At 42.2% G+C, this 20,105-nt stretch overlaps 2 protein-coding genes across 5 annotated transcripts in view; one reads left to right on the forward strand and one right to left on the reverse strand.

The window, feature by feature from the left end:
- Positions 1–1,833: 1,833 nt before the first annotated feature.
- SLC7A6OS (solute carrier family 7 member 6 opposite strand) lies at positions 1,834–11,486 on the reverse strand. 4 transcript variants are annotated; one of them, XM_060254456.1, is made up of 6 exons: positions 11,334–11,486; positions 9,524–9,736; positions 7,751–8,110; positions 4,473–4,676; positions 2,770–2,899; positions 1,834–2,347 (listed from the first exon to the last, which is right to left on the reverse strand). In XM_060254456.1, the coding sequence occupies exons 2-6, from the start codon at positions 9,698–9,700 to the stop codon at positions 2,235–2,237; spliced, it is 984 nt and encodes a 327-aa protein (XP_060110439.1). In that variant the 5' UTR covers positions 9,701–9,736; positions 11,334–11,486; the 3' UTR covers positions 1,834–2,234. The 4 variants fall into 4 exon arrangements, with proteins under 4 accessions (XP_060110439.1, XP_060110441.1, XP_060110440.1 ...); XM_060254458.1 differs by having other exon boundaries at positions 11,330–11,486; XM_060254457.1 differs by having other exon boundaries at positions 10,954–11,366.
- Positions 11,414–20,105, forward strand: part of PRMT7 (protein arginine methyltransferase 7) — a 41,791-nt gene continuing 33,099 nt past the window's right edge. The window contains exons 1-4 of the mRNA XM_060254453.1: positions 11,414–11,472; positions 15,684–15,848; positions 17,293–17,329; positions 18,929–19,078. Coding sequence (XP_060110436.1) covers positions 15,754–15,848; positions 17,293–17,329; positions 18,929–19,078 — 282 coding nt within the window. The 5' untranslated portion in view covers positions 11,414–11,472; positions 15,684–15,753. The remainder of the gene's footprint in view (positions 11,473–15,683; positions 15,849–17,292; positions 17,330–18,928; positions 19,079–20,105) is intronic.

A 20,105-nucleotide genomic window follows, 5' to 3' on the forward strand; every position in this document is an offset into this window, starting at 1 on the left:
TGTTGATGGTCTTGTTGCTTGAATGTGAAGGAGAAACCTTGCCAATTACACACATGTGCATAACCTGCTAGTACCACAGTGGGGATGCTGGCCCTGACAAAGTCTTTGAATTATATGGTGATCTTGTAGAACAGGCAGAAACAGAACTTTGAAATACAACCCTACTTTGCACAGAAAAATACTAGACTGCCTTAATATATTCTTCTAGTGGTTACTGTGCAGCGAGGGTCTTCAACATTGTATTCAGCTTTCCTGTTAGCTGCAAACCTTAACTTCTGTACCTCTCCATCTTTTTGTGCTTCAGCTGCTTAAAATGTTCCAGCTGGCTCTTCAGATTATAAACAGCAGATGTTTAAAGGATACAGCAGTTTCCTTTGACTGGTTTCCTAGAACCTAACAATTAGAATCACAGTTGCTTAATTCTAGGAAGGCATAGAGCCAGTTGGCATTTCTCTACTTTAGGACAATACTTATATATGGAACTATGCCAGTGCTAATATTGCCATTTTCTGCATGAATGATGCAACTGCAACTATTTTACTCTGTCCCATTTTGAATTATGGCGGGGACAGGACAAATACTTGGAACAGGAATTGCCATGAAATTAATTTCAGTATTTGTAGATTTGAGAGCAATTTCTGTTCAACCAACTAAACGTCTACTTTAATGACAGAATGATTGTACCTCTCCCCCTTTTGATCAGGAAGTTGCCACAGATTACAAAAATAACTCCCTACCTGGATTGCACAGTAAGTACTTGCACCAGACCACCTGGGGGACATTTTAGTCTCAACATACAGGCACTCGTGGTGTTGGGACTTTTTACTAAAGGCTTACAAAGGTGACACTGTAGAACTAGGCCCTATATCTCTTCTCCACACAGCAAACTCCTAACTCCGAAGAAAATTCACATCAAGGTTGACTAGATTTGTCTGTTAAATCCTGCATGCTCTGAATTGTTAAATGTGCATTTGACACACATCAAACCAACTGAGTGTGGAGAAAGCTCAAGGCTGCACACTGGTCCCATTTGCTGAACTGGGGCTTATTAGTACACTTTGTAGTGCAGATTGAATTACTTTTAGATGCTCTAAATACCTGACCATCTTTTCTGTTGCAGCTACATTAATACTGCTTTCTATATTGACCAAAGCGAGTTAAGTCCTATTAGCATAAATGTGAGCATCAGTGGTATAGGATTGTATTAGCACTAAACTGCAGTGCTCTGGCAGTATAAAAAATGCAGGGCAATAACTGAAAATTACAAAACATCATCTGATGAAGTAGTTCCATTATGGCAAGTTCTGAATAATTCTTGGGGCACTTCAAGTTTGGAGGCAGCTGTTGCTGTCACTGCCCCCTTAAGTTGCTGGAACTAGAAGGGATGAGCAAGGCTGCTAACAATAGGATGTGTTGGAGGTCATTAATTCATCAGGTTTCCATAAATCAGAAATGATGCCAGCATTTAATACAGTCACACATAAGGGATGGGGATGTGTTGTCAGTTTGCACATGAGAATCACTGGAGTGATAACACTGTGCTTCCATATTAAAAGTGAGAATCATAAACATGCAATTGTGAGAGAATTCAACAGAAGAATTGCAGATTTATACCCTCTCCTTCTCCCTGAATCAGAGTGGTTTACAATCGCCTATATCTTCTCCTCCCTGTAAGGTGCGTGGGGCTGAGAGGGCTCTCACAGCAGCTGCCCTTTCAAGGAACATCTGCCAGAGCTATGGCTAACCCAAGGCCAGGTGCAAGTGGAGGAGTGGGGAATCAAACCCAGTTCTCCCAGATAAGAGTCCGCACACACTTAACCACTACAACAAACAGTGACACTGATATATTTATTTACATTGCTATATTAATTTATGCATTCAATAACCAAGTATTAGCAGCTGTATTTCAGTCCACAGTAGAAGAGCCATAAAAACGCAGTAATGGCCATGGAAGGCGTCTTTTCTTGGTACCCTTCTATCTACTCAAACATCCCAGTGCAGTAAAATCTGACACCTGACAAGTCCAGGGATTCCTTCACGTCTACTGTTGTATGCAGAAAGGAGTTGCAATAACAGGAACTCTGATATTTCCAGAATCCCTTTAATTATTCCATATTCTCCCATGAGCAATGAAGCAACCACACAGCATGCACCATAGTAAGTGACATAGTTGTGGTGCTACAAACTTTAAAGGCCACTGTAAAACAGTCACCTTGGCACTGAAGTTCTCTGTGCTATTCAGAATCCAGCCCTTGGAACCCATTATAGTCAGACTCCCACAGGACATCAGCCTGATATTTCTCCTGTGTTCTTCTGATATATCCACTATCTTCGTCGCTGCTTCCGCCTGGAGAAAAACAAATTTATGCATGGCATATGAGAGATCCCATACAGCAGTGTGCTGGTTAGGAGGAGTTTTTTTTGTTGTTAACTGACATTTTGAGTTCTATACCTGAAGACCTTGTGATTCTTGCTTAACTGATCTAATTGCTCCCATTGGATGCTATGAATTTCTTAGCATAAAGGAATTCTAAAAGTACTGGTCAACCTAATACCCAGAGGTCATAACCAGCTCACAAAACATTTTGTTAGCTCCACATGGAAATCCTGTTTGACAAAGTGTGCATACACACAAAATCTCACACCCTGAATAAAACTTTGTTGGTCTTAAAGGTGCTATTGGACTCTACTTTAAAACATTGTTTTTTTGAAGGGCCAGTTATTCCTAATGCTCATGCAATCCCATAGTTAGTGTCAGACGGTACTCACTTGCTTCCCTATCACTGTCATCTTCCTCAAAGAATTCATCCCCATCCGGGTAGTCATTACGCCAGTTGTTCTCATTATTCTCATCATCTTCGTCATCGTACACTTCTTCTGGGAGGCACTCTTCATCCACCTGCATGTTACCAAAACACACTCTTCAGAGAAAGCTAACTTCATCTAACTTCAGACACAATAGTTATTGCAAACCAGCATCAAAAATCACTCAACATCATGTAATGGTGGGTCTGGAAAGGCCCAGCTTCAAGCTTCTGCTTGCCAGGAAACTTATTAGGTGACCTCAGGCTAGTTATTTTTTCCCCAGCCTCACCTACTTACAGGGTTGTTGTACAGGGAAAAATGAGAATGAGAAGAACTATGCACAGTATTCTGAGCTCCCTGAAGGAAGGCAGATGTAACTAAAACCATTGGTCCTGAAGCCTATTTTGTTTGCACATATTAAAAGTACAGTGTCTGAGTGGAAAAAACTTATGCCTTTAAGCTGTATCCTGCTCAGCTAAGTGTGAGGCCTTCCTCTTACATTATAGAAGACCCTCTTCTGTCAAGCGGGAACCAGAGGAAGGCTCCACACTTAGCTAAGCAGAGTCAGAAGATACAACCTATTAATTTTCTCCAAGTGTAGATACACAAGAAATCAACCTCTTTCAGTCTAAGGGTTGTCAAAATATGTGTATGACCAGCTCCCCACCCCACTTCATTCAGTTTCTTGCATGATTTGCACATGAGTAGAAAAATGCTTGGCTGCCATTCCAAAGGCTCCTTTCCCAATCCAATGCTGGTTCAAACATGAAGGGGAATGTGCATGAACATCACACATGCACTTTATTCTGGCTGCAATAAAGCATGTGTTTGAATTTTTTAGTAACCAAAGTTACAAAGTGTCTTGGATCATGTGTCCGCCAAATATCAACTGTGGGATTACCCTTATGTTTGGTAACTAATGCATGTTAGTAAAGCTGAGCAGTGGCTGCATTCAGGTATCTTGGAATCTAGGCTTAAAACAGCAGTTTGTTACTACTTCAGAACTATGATCTGGTTTGTCTCTTCTCTATATATCATTATTTACAGTTCAAATGCAATAGCAAACCACTTTGTTGGACACCAGAAGGTCTCCAGTATTAGAACAGTCTGAGACATGGAGGAAAAAAAGAGCATGCTACCCCAGAGACATGCAAAATGCATTCCTGTAATGATAAACCAAGACTTTATTATGCCTAAATTCAGTCCTTGTCTTTTGATTCAATCAATATTTAAAATACTCAAGTTAAAAATAGTTTTGTCTGAAAACAAGTTATAAGTTATCTGTTACATGGTATCAATGCACATAAAAGCTTATACACAGAGTTAAACTTCGTTGGTCTTAAAAGGTGCCAATGGACTCAAACTTCATTCTACTGCTTTAGACCAACATGGCTACCCACCTGAATCTAAGCTCCTATACCACTGCGCCTTAACATATACAGCTAGATTTGAGTCCAATATCGGATGGAGAGCTTTGACTCTTGAAATCTTATATCCCCCAAATTTTGTTGGTCTCGCAGGTACTACTGGACTCAAATCTAGTTGTTCTGCTACAGACCAACATACCTACCACCCTCTGAAACATTTAACATTTACAACATCTTGAGCACCCCATAGCTTTTCATTCTTCTCTTCTGCCCTTAATCTGACTTTTCCCATTTCCTTACCAGTTCATAATCCTGCGTGTAGGACTGTACGGAGAGTATGTTCTCAATCCAGCCTGGGGATACTGTTTCCATATAATAGATATCATAAACATAGTCGTCTTCCTTCATGCCACACTCTGCTTCTTTAGCACTGTCAGTTACCGTTAGACGTTCACGGATCATTTCTACAGCATTGCAGAGAATCACATCTGGATCATCAGTTTTCTGTCCAAATTAGAAACAATTTTCAGAATCACAAATTACTGATATGGATCCTTTCTACCTAATAAGATTCTTGATGAATTTTGCTTAAACTGATTTATGTACCACACCAAGAGATTTACATGGTAAGAAAAGGATAAGGCAGCTTGTTCAAAAACATATTGTTACATCTGCCTCCTACACATTCTCCTTCTTGCTTCTATTTCATCTCTAAAGTGGGGTCTAACTGGATCACACAGAAAACTGGCTAATACAAATCTCGCTAAAAGATTAATCTGCTCAGTTTTTACTCAGAAATCTTGTAAACTTTAATAATCTTTTAACTTCTTGCTATTATGTGCACTTAGAAAATAATTTCAAGTAGTTCTCCAAGAAACATGTTGCTTATTAGTTCTCCTGTTCAGGTGTCACCATACAGCATGTTTAATGAAAAGACAGGCAAGAGATAACAGTCTAAAACATTTAAGAGCCAATCAAGGACAACGGTTTGGGCATCAAGGGAAGCAGGCTCCAGTCTATGAAAATATACGCCACGATTAATCTATTCATCTTTAAAGTACCAACAGAATTTGTGGTGGTTTGCACTGCAGCTGAACACCGCTTCCTTGCTGGCATCTAGTGGCAGAAGTGCAAAACGTTCACATTAAGAACTAATAATTTAAGAATCCATGACTTTTTAAAACTTAGGTCAACACAATATTAACCCAGATGAGCAAGCTTAAGGCCAAATAAAAAAGTTTCATACTAGAAGTATATGGTTTCCAGGCATGTTGTTAATGTCTGAAGTAATATGCTGAAAGTTTCCCACCAGTGATTGATGATTACTGAGAGTTACTACCTGCTTTTAGTTGCTAGAAGAACTAGAGATGCAAAATTTAAGAAAAAAACCTTTTCCCTCAGGGAAAGGCAAAAATGCATGCAATATTTACTTTTGCACCTGGCTTAAATTTCTTTTACTGATTAAAAAACATAAAAAGCATCATTTATAACTTAGCATATAAAGTTAACTATTTAGCCCAGGGTTGTCAAACATGGCCCAGGGGCCGAATAAGGCCCCCAAGCAACTGCCTCTTGTCTGCTTCCTTCTCCCTCTCTCCTGCTTCCTTCTGCATCTCAGCTCGCTTTGCAAGGCTTGCTCAACAGGAGTTACAGAGCAAAGCCTCTATTTTCTCCATTGGTTCCCTTCCCTTCCCCCTCCTGGTCCCCTGGGAAAGGAGGGAAAGAGCCAGAGCTTCCTTTGCTCCATTCCCCAGATCCCCTGGGAGAAATACAAAGAAAGCACCTTTAAGACCAACAAGTGATAATGTTTTAAGCATGATTTTAAGGGTTTTAAAAAAAAATCTTTGTCTTTGTTTCATCATGTCCTCTAAAAACTTCTCTCTGCTACCTGATCTTAAATAGGTACACACATGGCCCAGCCTGACATGGCCTGATCCAACAAGGTCTCATATATGTCAGATCTGGTCCGCGTAACAAATAAGTTTGACACCCCTAATTTAGCCTATTTATGGAATTTAAAAGTATAAATACCTTCATTTTCTATAGTAATATTGTAAGTACACCCAATACTAGTGAAAAAATTGCAAACTGCTGCATCCTATGCCACTGTAGCACATATGTCTTTAATTTACAATCTGAGATGCAGGGAAAAATAAAAGGTGAAGGTAGAAAGCAAACTCTCTAGTAAACAAATATATTATTTGGATAAAAACTGAGTTGCAATACATAATGACTTTCTGCCAGCATGTTGTGATATTAAGCTAAACTTCCCAACAATGAAAACACCGAACCTTTAATAATATAATTAAACACGTTAGAACATATTAATAGATGCTCAAATTATTTATATTTAAGCAAAATAGTCTTTACAATATTGTGTAACTCCACAGAATTTTCCCTATTTTTCAACTGGAAAAATTAAAAGATTTTTTTTCATACTACACATTTCCAACATGAAAAAACACCTTGCTTTAAGAAGATTTTACTCATTCTAAAATTGAAAATATTTCTAAATTTTCCCATCAGAAAGACTTGCCCGGGGGGGGGGGGGGGGGGGGCGGGGAGGAAGGGAGAAAGGCCTCAAAAAAATGAAAGTTTTTTCCCCAAAGTGTTCTCCTGGGCCCTCATATTATTGTAAAGAATCCAAAGGTACTTCATGCTGGCATGCTTCAAAGAGCGAGTAATAAAGAATTCGAAATGGCAGGAGAGGCTCCATTGTCCAAAAGGGAAGAAAAAGTCGTACCAGGCATAGGCATGTTTAACATTGTTCTTTAGTGACAGAGGGAGAAAAAGGCAAGTGTTGCAAGTGCCTTCACAGATTCTTACAGAGGGTAAATAAGTCTAGCCTCAGATAAAGGCAACAGTAAATATAACCTAAATTATACTATGTCAAGGAACATGTTAAACTCTTCAGAAGTGTCAGTGTTATCATTTAGTAAGCCTGTACCAATTAATCCACGACACTAGGCTCCACCAAAGCCTGCAAACATCTACTTGTCTATTGCTAAATACAGATGAACTTGTGGTTGGCAGATGAGGTTATTCCTGTTAAGAGAATCAGAATGGAGCCACCCCCTAGTTCCCCATTTTTCCTCAAGAGCAAAAAATCTGTGGAATCAGGTGGATGGCAAAACCCAACGTATCACTTGAATTAAGCATCTCAAATTCTACCATTGCAGAACAAGGTACTGGAAAGTCTCTGTAGATTGTCCTAAGCTGCAACTCTGATGCCAAGATGCCCCAATGGGAGGAATGAATTAAAATTCAAACAGTCAAAAAAGTTAAGAAAACCTTCCCACAACAAAACAGATTTGTGATTTTTTTAGTTCTAGCACCCAGAGCCTTACAGGGTGTTCTACTATTAAGAATTCTCAAATATACCGCTGAACAGCATCTCATTAATGCCATCCTGTACCTCAAATTCAATGTCTGCCTTTCCAAGCTAGATCAAAATGGTCCAACATTCTGATAATGTATACAACTAAATTTTAAAAGTACCAAATATGTTATACTTGTATATGTTATCATCATGCCATACTTTAATGCACACTGCTAACTACTCAAGACTTAATACTAACCTGTGGCATACCAGGATCTTTCTCCACATTTTCCTCTTGTATGATATCAAACAACTGAAATTCATCACAACATCCTGAAGGACCATGGCTTTCTTCCTGGGAAGGGTCCTTTTTTGCTTCAAAGGCCAGCTGCTTGCTTTCATTTGATTCCGCCCCATCTGCAGGAAGAATGCTTTTAACATCAGTGAAATTTGGACGGTGGCTAGCTATCAGGTGGTAGCGGCTCTCCTGCCTTCTAGCTTGCTTGGAAGAGCGAAGATCTTGTGTTACTCTCTGGGTACTTCCCAACGATGGACGCAGGCGCTGAGCTGCTTTGTCTTTGGTAATAGCTTCTTGGATGTACTTCTGAACAGGTTCATCCTGCACAAAGCAAAAAAATGGAGCATGTTCAATTACTGTCTTAGAAGTTCATTTTTGAAAAAGATGTATACATATATTATGACCAGTAGCACACCAAAGAAATACAAGAGTTATCTGCAGTTAGCACATGCTAGAGACCACATACAGTTTTGCTGTCATGCTCCTATCACATAACTATGAAAAAAGTGTCACGAGATCCAGCTAATGCAGATGCTGGAGAATGACTTGCAACAATGTGTATCCTAGATAAGTACATGAAACTGCCTCATGCAGAGTCAGACAACTGGCTGTCAAAGTCGATATTCTGACTGGCATGATTTCAATTCAAGGTCTTTCACATGATCTTTTACCTGACTCTTCTAACTGGAGACTGTGGAATTCAGTGGCACCTTAGAGACTAAAGGAATTAATTGCAGCATAAACTTTCTCTCATGAACTATACAGAATCACTAAGATTAATAAAAAACCTTTGCTGGATAATCTTATGTTTGTTTCTAAGGTGCCACTGGACTCCTGTTTTAGTCTACAACAACTACAGAGTAACACAGCTGAGTGGCTATGTTAGACTGACACAACAACAACAACAAACTGGAGCCTTGTAGTTCCCTGGGAGTGTTGAGTAGTGGATAAATGCCAGGGTACATCTGGGAGATCTAGGTTCAGAAGAAGAAGAAGATGATATTGGATTTATATCCCGCCCTCCACTCCGAAGAGTCTCAGAGCGGCTCACAATCTCCTTTACCTTCCTCCCCCACAAGACACCCTGTGAGGTGGGTGGGGCTGGAGAGGGCTCTCACAGCAGCTGCCCTTTTAAGGGCAACCTCTGCCAGAGCTATGGCTGACCCAAGGCCATGCTAGCAGGTGCAAGTGGAGGAGTGGGGAATCAAACCCAGTTCTCCCAGATAAGAGTCCTCACACTTAACCACTACACCAAACTGGCTCTGCCATGGAAAATCATTGGGTGACCACAAACCTCAAGTAGACACAAGCTAATCCACCACAAAGGGTTGTTGTGAGAATAAAACGAGAGAACAATGCAGGCTACTTAGGGAATGCCACCAGGAAGAAATGGTAGGTTAAAAATGAATAAAAATAACTGCTTTAATTATTGGCGTTTAAAAGTACTATAAGTCTTGAATTTATAATGATGTAATAAAAAGCTCTGTTTACTCCAAAAGCTTATGCACCTTGTTTTTGATACTGCAAACAGATCTAATAAAAATTATTTGAAAACTAGTAATTCGCAGGATTGCCAACTCCAGGTAGGAAAATTCCAGGATATGGAGATGGGGCCTGGGGAGAGCAGAGTTTGAACACCAGGCTCACTGAAGCTGACAAGTCTAGTTCACAGGGGAAGAGACGTTGCAGGTAGTGATGGAAGCCAAAATGACAAGGTCGCCTCCCGGCCCTCACCTGAGAAACCACAGTGGCCACCAGTTTGAAGAGATTTTTCTCCACTCCATCGCCGCTAGCGGTGGCGTCGGCAACCTCCGACTCGGTACGGAGCCGCTTGCAGGCCAACACCAGGGCTTCGGCCGGCGCCGACCCGCCGCGTTTCCGCTTCACGCGCAACACTGCCGCACGCTCCATGGCAACCACATAAGGCCGCGCTGCTCCCGAAGGATGCTGGGAAAAAGAGAGGCAAAGGTTCTGCTCCGCCCCGTGAGTGGGAATCGCGTCATCCTCCTGTCCAAAGCGCGTCACAACGCTCCCCCCCCCGTCAAAGAGATACAGTCATAATAACTTTTCAACTGGAAGTGCGTGTTCCATTCTATTAAGGTTTTCTGTTTTAGCTGTATTGACACACTCAAACAAGGACTTTGGTTGCTTATCCCATTACATATATTGAACCCATCTTCCATTGTCATTGACAATCTTATAGTTTGACATACTACTGTTTTGTTGCTTTCGCATGCTCATACTACTCAGATCAAAGGTTTGCTCAATTTGTTAATTTTACTGCATACTGTTGTTTTGTTGCTTTCGCATGCTCATGCTATTCAGATCAAAGGTTTGCTCAATTTGTTAATTTTACAGTTCTGCCATTGTACCATTTTACATTCTGAACCACTGCCTACCAGATAATTTTACTTCACTGTCATTGGTTCTTAAATCTGTACCATGTTGCATTCTGGGCCACTGCCTACCAGCTATGTATGGCTCTGCTCACTGTGCTGGATTCCTCGTCTGATGAAGTGTGCTTAAGAGCACACGAAAGCTTACGTTCTAAATAAAAATTGGTTGGTCTTAAAGGTGTCACTTGACTCCTGCTTTGTTCATCCTATTAAGGCTTAGTTTAGGACGCAATGTTCCCTCTAAGCTGCAGAGTCGGTGGGGGCTTCCAGAGCCACACAAGATGTGTGAAAGACCCACATATGGCTCCTGAGCCAGTTTGGCCACCTCTGGTATAGTGCTGAAAGCGCTGAGGAAAATTGGGTTAACAGTGCCACTCTGACAAGGAATGAAGCTGCACGCATCCACATTGGCCCAAGGCAAAATAATACTTAAAAAAAAAGGCAAGTAAAGCATGACAGTAGTTACAATATTTGATAGTCTGAAAATAGACTATCAAATATTGTAACTACTGTCATGCTTTACTTGACTTAAAAAAAAAAAAGTATTATTTTGCTTTGGGCCAATGTGCATGCGTGCAGCTTCATTCCTTGTCAGAGGCACTGTTAACCTTTCTGATACAGAGTTCATTGGGCCGGTCACTCTCCCTTAGCCAAACTTACTTCACAGGGTTGTTGTGAGTACAAAACCGAGGAGGGCAGAATCCCCACTCAGTCATGGAGCTTTCTGGGTGGGATGACTGTGGGCCACTTACTTCCAAGTAAACCTACCTTACAAAATATGGGACGGTGCAGTGTACATCGACTTGAAAAGTGGAATTAAAATAATTAGAAATCTTCCTTTTAGCGCCTTGAAATATCAATTCTATATCCCCCGCCCACTAGGTTTCAAAATGGCAGAAATATAAGTCCTAGGGTCTTATTTGTGGCCAGGAGCAGGAATTCTGTGTAACCGGGCGGTAGACACGGTTTCCCCTCCATTATCCTCACAACAACCCTGTGAGGCAGGAGACATACGACCGGAGGATCCTTTTCATTGCAGAGATCCTGCCAGGAGCAAAAAGTCCAGGAAATCTCCCTAGCGGAGCCGCTGTTGAGGGGGGGCGGGGAGGGGATCAAGCTCGTTGACATCACACGATTCACTCACTCACTGGGAGAATCCGGAAGTGTTTAAGTCGGGTTTCGGCGTCTCCTTCCAGTAGGGCTGATTTTTTCAACTGGGCAGCCGTGGCGCGTTGCCTCTTGGGAAGATGGCAGCGCCCAGCGAGTGAGGCGGGTGATGGCTGTCAGGTGAGTGACGGGCTGTTGTGATCCGTGGTGGTTAGCGGCGGGCGTGGCGGCTGGATCACGTGGCGATCCCCTCGCGGCCGTGACGCGAAGACGGCAAAGAAGAGGGAGACTGGTCTTCTGTTCAGGCCTTTTTTCCTCTGGGACCGATGTGTCTCTGAGCGTGTGCAGAGTCCGCTCTCCCCGGCATATTTCGTAGAGGGATCGGGGTTGGAGGAGAATTGCAGGGGCATAAGCACCTCAGTATGGCTAATAAAGGGTATCGGTACTTTTCTTGATTAGATTTGAGTTTTGCGTAGTTGCATTATTCACTTTGTATTTTTTTTGCATTACATTGCCCCTGGCTCTGCAGGGTGTTCCCTGTCATAATTAATAAAATATATATTTAGCGAGGACTCGCCAACTTAGTCTTTAAATTGCTAGAAAACTCTAGGTTTGTTTTTTCTTGCAACAGACTAACAGACTTTGTAGGGTGTCCCCCCTTTTAAGCAAACAGTTAATTCCAGCACAAACTTTTTGTAGACTACAGGCCTCTTCCCCCCTTCCCCATGCAGTGGATCGGTCTTCCACATGCAAATATTTATGCGGTAGTATGGAGGAAACTAACATTTTATTCCCATATGAGCTTTTGTGCTCTGAGAGGAACCTCCTTATTTAGACATTTCCTGTACAGTATGAGAGGGGGGTGGTGGAATCAACAGTTGCAAGCTGGACTAGGACACACATTTTCAGATGCAGTGGGTGGATAATCATTATTTTTAGTAATAGGGAAAAAATAAACAGCAGATTCAGGGCTTCTATAAACTGTAGGAAATGCATGGGGAAATTGCTTCAACTCGCCACTTTTTGTGATCCTGTGGGTTTTTAAAAATCTGTCCCAAAGTAAAATGACAGCTTGATAAGGCTCACTGAAGAAGTGAGAGCACTAGTCCAGAAAGACTTAATCTGAAATGTAAGATGCCACAAGATTCCTGTTTATTTCAGCTGCAACAAACTGACATAGCTGTCCCTGTTGAATTTTGACCATTAGGAGTTTCTTCTCACCCCTCCCTCCAATAACAGAATGCTTTTAAAAAAGATTGACAGACTCTTCAGTGAAGGAAGAGATCCCTCCCTGACTTACTTTCACAAAGACAGGGGGTTGGTATGCTCAGATCTCAGCAGTTCTGCTGGCAACAACAGTATATCCAATACAAAGGAAATTATCTGTGATAACATAAGAAAATTAAATTGCAATCATTGTTACAAATAGAATTGCAATCATTGTTACAAATAGAATTGCAATCAGTGTTACAAATAGAAACATACATAGAATTATCTTTGGGTGATAGTTGACTGGCCTTAGGAAGTTTTTAGTAACAATTCATCATGATCATGTTAATTGCCTGAAATGAGTCATATACCACAGTTGCAGGACCACAGAACCTTTATATGATATATGATAAATTATTTTTCCTTTTCTTTGGATGTCATTTTTCTTTGTGTTTTTGTGCATGAGTTATCATCTAACAGACTAAAATATAACAGGAAGAATATTCAAGTCTGTGAAGAAATGTATTTTGTACTAGGAGGTTTGAGATGAGCAAAACTTCCACTGTGTGTTTTAATTTTTCCCCCCTCTGGGCTGAGAACAGGTAGGAGAGGCAGTCAGTGCACTTGCTTTCCAGATGTATCTTAGCCAACCTTATCTAGTGGGAGAGATAATGCGTGGGTCAAGATCTCCCCCTATATCCAAGCAAGAAACAGAGATTTGGAAGAATAGAACATTAGAGAGTCTTCAGGAAGGAGATCCCTAGAACTCTCCAGGAAAAGCCTCTTTGACCTGGTCAGTGTGCAGAGAAACGGATATGATAAAAACTGCTTGCAACAGGGAAAAGATCTATTACACCATGGGTACTGAATCCATGAGAGCACACAGACCTCTCCACTGGGAAGGCAGCCAGTGACCATATAAAGAGCTGGAGTGAGTTTCCAGGTAATTGAAACTCTGTAGGGATCTGTAACTTCCTAAGGAAAAGGAGCCTGTCCTATTTTAACATCTGATAGGACATGTCTAGCGAGAGGGACACAGGAGTTGCATTTTGCCCGTTTCTTTTGAATTCCTTGCTCAAACTGGTGCTGTGCTGAAAGTAAGCTTGTGAACATTTTCTTGTGAAACTGGCAGTGGTTCTCTGTACCACATAGACTTCCAAAGTCTCAAACACGCTACTTTCAAAAGAGTTCCAGGGAAAGGCAGACTGTTGGCAAATGGCCATTCCACCAGGGGTACACAAGGCAGTAAATGGTTCCCATGGAGATATAAGGCACTGGGTAATGGAAGACACAGAGGCCAGGCCTCAAAAGTTGGAAGGGAAGCTGGGAGTCCTGACTAGAGTTCGGGAGGGATGGTGGCTCAGTGGTAGAGCATCTGCTTGGTAAGCAGAAGGACGCAGGTTCAATCCCCGGCATCTCCAACTAAAAAGGGTCCAGGCAAATAGGTGTGAAAAACCTCAGCTTGAGACTCTGGAGAGCCACTGCCAGTCTGAGAAGACAATACTGACTTTGATGGACCGAGGGTCTGATTCAGTATAAGGCAGCTTCATAAGTTCATAAGTAGAGTTCTTAGCCTCCCGCTGGGGATGGAGTTTCTCCCGATTTCATGGCCTCCAACCTGCCGGCACAGGAGTGGCCGGCAGGGGGAGTCCTCTCCTCAAAGAGCTCCATCGGCTGACGTATCCAGTGCAATGACATCACCTTGAAGTGACATAATCATGCTGGACAAGTCACACAGGGATGCTCTAGCATTTGGGTAAAAGAAACTCTGTGGCACCATATGGCACTATGTCTACCCAGTGCCTGGGGGACAGTCCCCCCATTGGCAGCCAGGTAAAACCTGGCAACCCTAGTCCTGACCCTCCCAGCAGTGGTGGGGGTGGGCTACCTGAGAGTGGAAGAAAAACCTCTCCAGGTGTTGAGAAAAGCCTCAGGGCAGGGTGGAATAGGGTCTGCAGGCCAGAGCAGGTGTGTTCCTCCACAGAGTCTTTAGAGACCAACAACATTTTCAGGGTATTTTGAGAGTCAAAGCTCACAAGAAACTTCCCTTAAATAAATGCTTTGGGTGTGTCCAGTTGCTTGTTCTTTTCTGGGCATGCATTTTAACTCCTATCAACTTTGTATTAGATTGTTCATTGATTTTTGAGGATGCTTATATACTTCTAAATGATCTGCCTGTCTTTTGGAGGCTAACTGGTAGTCCATGAAAATGGACTCTTTGTGTCCAATGAAAAAAATTGTATTAAAACATTGGAAAGATAAAAAGCCCACCTCTGGTAAATTGCTGGACTGAGGAATTTAGAACTCTTATCAATATTGGAATGCATTGTATAGAGACAACAATTGTGTATGGACTTTTAAAGAGAGGTTTGGAAAGCATTTATAGAAACTTACATATAGATCTGCCATCACTGTTATATTTTTGTCTCTATGTATATCTTTTTAATCTGTATTTCGTTACTGGATTGTCAGTTTTTCCTTTCTTTTTCCCATTTTTTAAAGAAAGATCTGTCTGTCTGTCTCTCTCTATCTATCATCTAATAGCGCTTTTACTCTTGAAAGCTTATACCCCAAGGTCTCTAAGGTGCTACTGGACTTGATCCTAGCCATTTTACTGTAGACCAACATGGCTGCCCTCTTAAACTATGAGAATACAGTAATTTCTGATGGGTAGGAAAGGGGGGGATGACTAGGGAGGGAGGAAGAGGGGGGCAACCAATGGGGGGGGGTTTCCTCCCTTTCTTTTCTGGCCAATAATTACCAATTCTCACTCCCTTCTGGCACATCAAAGAAAGTATCCCAAATATCCCCTTTATGTTCATTAAGTATATTTAGCAAACCAAGACATCACTGAAGCAAATAGCAGGCTATTGTTTGACTGTAGGAAGCAGCTTCAGTTAAACTCTGGGCACTTCAGCTCGTCTGCACAGTAGTGGCTGATGTGCAGTGCATGCATTGGTACAGTTTCACTGAATGCCCCTGGCAAAATGGCACCGGGTGTCTCTTCACGTATGCTGGCATGTGCTTGGAGTGCACACATGTGTGCTGCTCTATAAAGTATGACACTTTGACTATGATAGGATTTCCATGACAAAGACATTCCGGATTGATCTCTGTTGGCACTTGAGAGCTGGTGTGTTATTTCTGAATGGTATCTTACCAGGACATTTATTTGCTTATAGTTGTTCCTGAACCCATATTAGAGAGGATCTAAATAAAAGCTTTCATCACAGCAGCAAAGGCAAGACAATCATGAAAGTCTTCTGTGGGAGAGCCAATCCAACCACAGGAGCCATGGAATGGCTAGAAGAAGATGAAAACTATGACTATCATCAGGAAATTGCAAGGTATGCAGGATGCTTCTTGCATTTCATGAGCTCTAATAGTGGCATGGTGAAAATGAATAATGGTAACAAGAACTAATTGGGAAAGAGGACAGTCTCTTTACCTTCCAGGAGGGGATGGGCTGTTTGCTGTACAAGAAAGTTCTAGATTTGACTGTGCCAAAGTCAGATTCGAGGAGTCATGGCTCAGTGGAAAAGCATCTGCTTGGCATGCAGAATGTCTGTGGTTTAGTCCCTGGCATCTCCAGTTAAGGACCAGGACAGCAGGTGGTGGGAAAGACTGTCTGAGAGCTGCTGCTGCCAGTCTGAGTGGACAATACTGGCCTAAGTGGGACAAGGGTTTGATTCAGTAGAAGGCAGATTGTTATGTTATGAAAGTGAGTGTCTTTTTACTTCTCTGTCCCAACACTCCTCAGTGTAATGTGTGCTGTTCTGCACTTCTCAGAATATAATCCAGTTGGATTTCCAAACAGTTTCCAAAATGGACCATTTTAAGGTCCCAACCTTTTTTGAGCCTTCAGGCACCTTTGGAATTACAACACAGGGCAGCAGGCGCAGTAAAAAATGGCTGTCGCAGGAGGTGGAGCCAATCATAAAATGGCTGCCACAGGAGACAAAGCAACCCACATAATGTCTGGGAGTGGGGTTATGTATAACACTCATAGTACCGCATCAACATTTCAGGTAGAAGCTCTGCTTAACAGTTGCCTTTTAATCTGCACAGGCAATCAGAAGCCTTGCTGGATAAAAACCCAGTGTGAACCCTCAGCAAGTGATCCACTTAAAAAAAAAAAAAACTCCAGATGCTTGGATCAAAACACTTGTAGACTGTCTAGATTTTATTTTCTGTAGAGCCACACTTCCATCATCACTGGAGAACGAAAGCTTGTGGAATAGTATAAGCCAAGCTTTTGAAGGGGTTGGTGACTCTTCAGCTGGTTACAGATGGGCAGTTTAAGCCACCTCAGGGATGGCAGGCGAGCACCCCCCAAAAGCATGTCTACATGCACACATCTGCCTACCGACCCCATCCTGCCCCTGACTTACCGGGAGCCAGCTTAAAAAGGCACCTCTTTGAAAGTGGTGCCTTTTTGCTGGAGAGCCGCGAATGAGGCATGTAAGCGCTCTGGATGCTCCCCAGGCCACCCGGGGCCTGTCCCTTTTCTGCAAGCCATCAGGACGCTCTCGGGCACTCCTTTTCCAGGCAGTTCACTTCTGGATCACCTTGATGCCTCCCAGAGCTGCCCGTCTGTAAGCTGCTTTCATTTATCTAAAGCACAGTAGGAGGGAGAAGACCCTCTCTCCAGTTATCTTGCTCCTTTCTAGTTGAATGTGTAAATCCTCAGCTAATATGCATTCTTATCACTTCTTAATGCTGGTCATCTTTGCTTGTTTTCTTAGTATGAATTGTGTTGTTGTTATTTTAAATCCAAAACTTTGTTTACAGGTCATGTTATGCAGACATGCTGAATGACAAGGACAGAGTGAGTAATTTACACAATATATATGGATATGCTGAATATTGACCATGTGTATGTTGCGTCATCAGAAAACTAGTGTGGTGTAGTGGTCAGAGTGTCAGACTGGGACCTGGGAGACTCCAGGTTCAAATGCCCACTCTGTCATGGAAGCTGGCTGAGTGACCTTGGGCTGGTCATGCACTCTGAGTCTAACCTACCTCACAGGGTTGTCGGGAGGAAATGGCACAGGGACACAATGAAAGGGGGTTTTGGCCTTCACTGGGGAGAAAGGCAGCCTGTGTAAATGAAATCAATAAATAAGCTCCTGTTCTGTGATTGCCTTGGATTTCCCCCCCTCCTTTAGCATTGCTGCTTTCTGGGATTTTCTCCCTTGCCGTATTTTGGGTTATAGACTGTCTGAGAAAGCTATAGTTCTTGTAAGAAAACCAAACTGTAGCATTTACTTTAGATCTTTGACAAGCAATAATAATAATAATAATAAAAGCAAGTGAAGAGCATTTCAAGTGTCACCTTTTAAAGTCGGGGGTGGGGAGGGGGTTGCCACTATTGAAGAGTGTTTGAGATGGATTTTGTCCAATTTGATATCAGCCATTCCCTTCCCTTCCTTTTTTGTACATATTAGAATAAAGGTCCCTCCCTCTGTCTGTTAAGTGTTTCAGGGACAGTCATGGAAGCTGCCTTCATCTTTGTTCCACTAAAGAGCTCCTTTTTGGAAGACAAAATGAAATATCCTTCGGCGTAGTCTTGGGTGACAGTCAGAAGTATCTGAAATAAACTTTTACATTTCAGTCTTGTCAAGCCCAAGCAATGTTGTTAAGATCTCACTAGTTCTGAGGAACTCTTACCTGTTTATAATTTTTCTTTTAATTCACTTCAAGAAGGTGACAATTTTTAAATTATGGTGAGAGAAAATCAAAAAGCACGGCCTACAGGACCTGCAGGGAATTGTGTCTGTTTCCAGCTTTAAAAGCTGCAGATCCCCAGATGTGTCTTTCTTTGACAGGAGATGTGCACATATTGGCAAGAAGGTGGAAAATCTTCAGTGGCAATCTTGGGCAAAAAAAAAAAAGTGTTTAAACACAGCAAGATACCATTCCATTCCCCCAAAGCTTCTGCTGCTGTAGCTGCCAGGATTAGAGAATTTAAGACTTCTGTTTGGAATGAAAAATTTAGAAAACACTTTTAAAGAGATTTGAGAGGGGTGAATATTAGTGAAGCTTGAAGTGTTTGGGATTTCTTCAGCTTTACCGTTCTTATTGCAAGGTATTTATTCTTTTTTAGCATTATATTTTCAGACTTTTTCTCTGACAACATGGAAAGGCTGTTCTGTTTTGATTACAAAAATCCTAATGAGCATCTGTACTGTAGATGTGTTTTCCCAGAATAGTATATTATTAAATAAATGGGGGGGAGGGAATTATATCCTTCCTTAATCTCTTTAGACTCCAGCCTTCCTTGAATCATTCCTTGAGAAGATAGTCTGTTTTTATCCCCAAGTGTCACATACCTTTAAGGTCAGGCCTAGAGCATGCCTGTCCCACAGCCAAAACAAAAGGGTCTCCTGTCATCTCAGAGTTAACGGAGGTCTGTCTGTCTCAACAGAACGCAAAGTACTTCCAAGGCATCCGTGCTGCTGTGGGCCGAGTGAAAGCCAGAGGGGAGAGAGCAGTCGTCCTGGACATCGGAACAGGCACAGGACTCTTGTCCATGATGGCAGTGACAGCAGGGGCTGATTTCTGCTACGGTGTTGAGGTAAGCGTCATCCCTTTCCTGGGTACATTGCAGCAGTGCACAAGCTGCTTGTCAACCCAGATTTAACCTCTGAAGCGTGTGCATTCAAAATGGAGTGACCCACCTTAGATCTGAAGCAGTACAGTCCATTCTGTGACATCAGAACTTGGTCTGCTTTGTCCGTAGACCCACCTTCAGTATATGTATTCTGTCAGAAAGATGAGCTAGATATAGTGAAAATTTCTGTTGATGGAGGGAAGGGCTGATTTTTGCCTCCCCTTCACCAATAACTGTTCCTAAGGTATCCCCTATCTCCAAGGGGCAGCATTTTGGAGCTGCCACATTTTGAGCTGCCATAGGAGATGGGGAAGCTTCACTGAGAGGCATCCATTCAGTCAGTGGATCCAACCCCAGTCCTTCAGTTCGAACTTAGTTTTTAGTTTTGCCTGGGATTTATACCAAGCCACTGGCTAAGGAGAGCAGATTTCTTAGCTACTGGTGGTCTACAGCCATCTGGGGTTTTTCTCCACCTTTCATTTGCCGTTTATATTTTGGCAGGAGCCTAGGTGTTTCTGACAGCTTTGGCTGCAGAAAGCAGTCTTGTGTTGCCAGGTTTCATGCTTTAATTAGGTTCCAAACTGAATGTGGCCAGACGGTTTATGTTTCACTGAGGCGGTCTCATCTGTGCTTTTGAGTTCCATTTCTCAAGTTCTTTTTCAAAAGAGGAAACTCTTCCTGTCAAGTTGGAGACTTAATTTTATTAGATGCTTAATTTGAGTCTAATGGTTCAGGCCAATGCCAGTTCCATTCAAGTTTTGCAGTGTTTATATCCAAAGTTATTTGTGAAATGATGTAGATTTGAATATATGCAGAAAAGAATCAGTGGGGCTCTCAATGCACATGTGATGCCATCTTTTGGCTGTGCCCTCTCCTGTGCCCGCTCTCCGGGTGCCGTCAGCCCACTATCCATTCATGGGCTTTGTAGGTAGCTGTTCCTTTGTTATGAAATAGCCTCTTGTAAGAGTTGAGGAAAACTTCTGCCCTGTCG

The sequence above is a fragment of the Heteronotia binoei genome, chromosome 14, assembly GCF_032191835.1.
Source record: "Heteronotia binoei isolate CCM8104 ecotype False Entrance Well chromosome 14, APGP_CSIRO_Hbin_v1, whole genome shotgun sequence".
NCBI classification, from domain to species: Eukaryota; Metazoa; Chordata; class Lepidosauria; order Squamata; family Gekkonidae; genus Heteronotia; species Heteronotia binoei.

Coding starts and splice junctions, on each gene's coding strand:
- SLC7A6OS (XM_060254456.1), bottom strand. CDS start 9,700: ATGGAGCGTGCGGCAGTGTTGCGCGTGAAGCGGAAACGCGGCGGGTCG. Junction 4,677..7,750: donor AAGATCCTGGTATGCCACAG/GTTAGTATTAAG, acceptor TAATTTGGACAG/AAAACTGATGATCCAGATGT. Junction 2,348..2,769: donor TGACAGTGATAGGGAAGCAA/GTGAGTACCGTC, acceptor GTTTTTCTCCAG/GCGGAAGCAGCGACGAAGAT.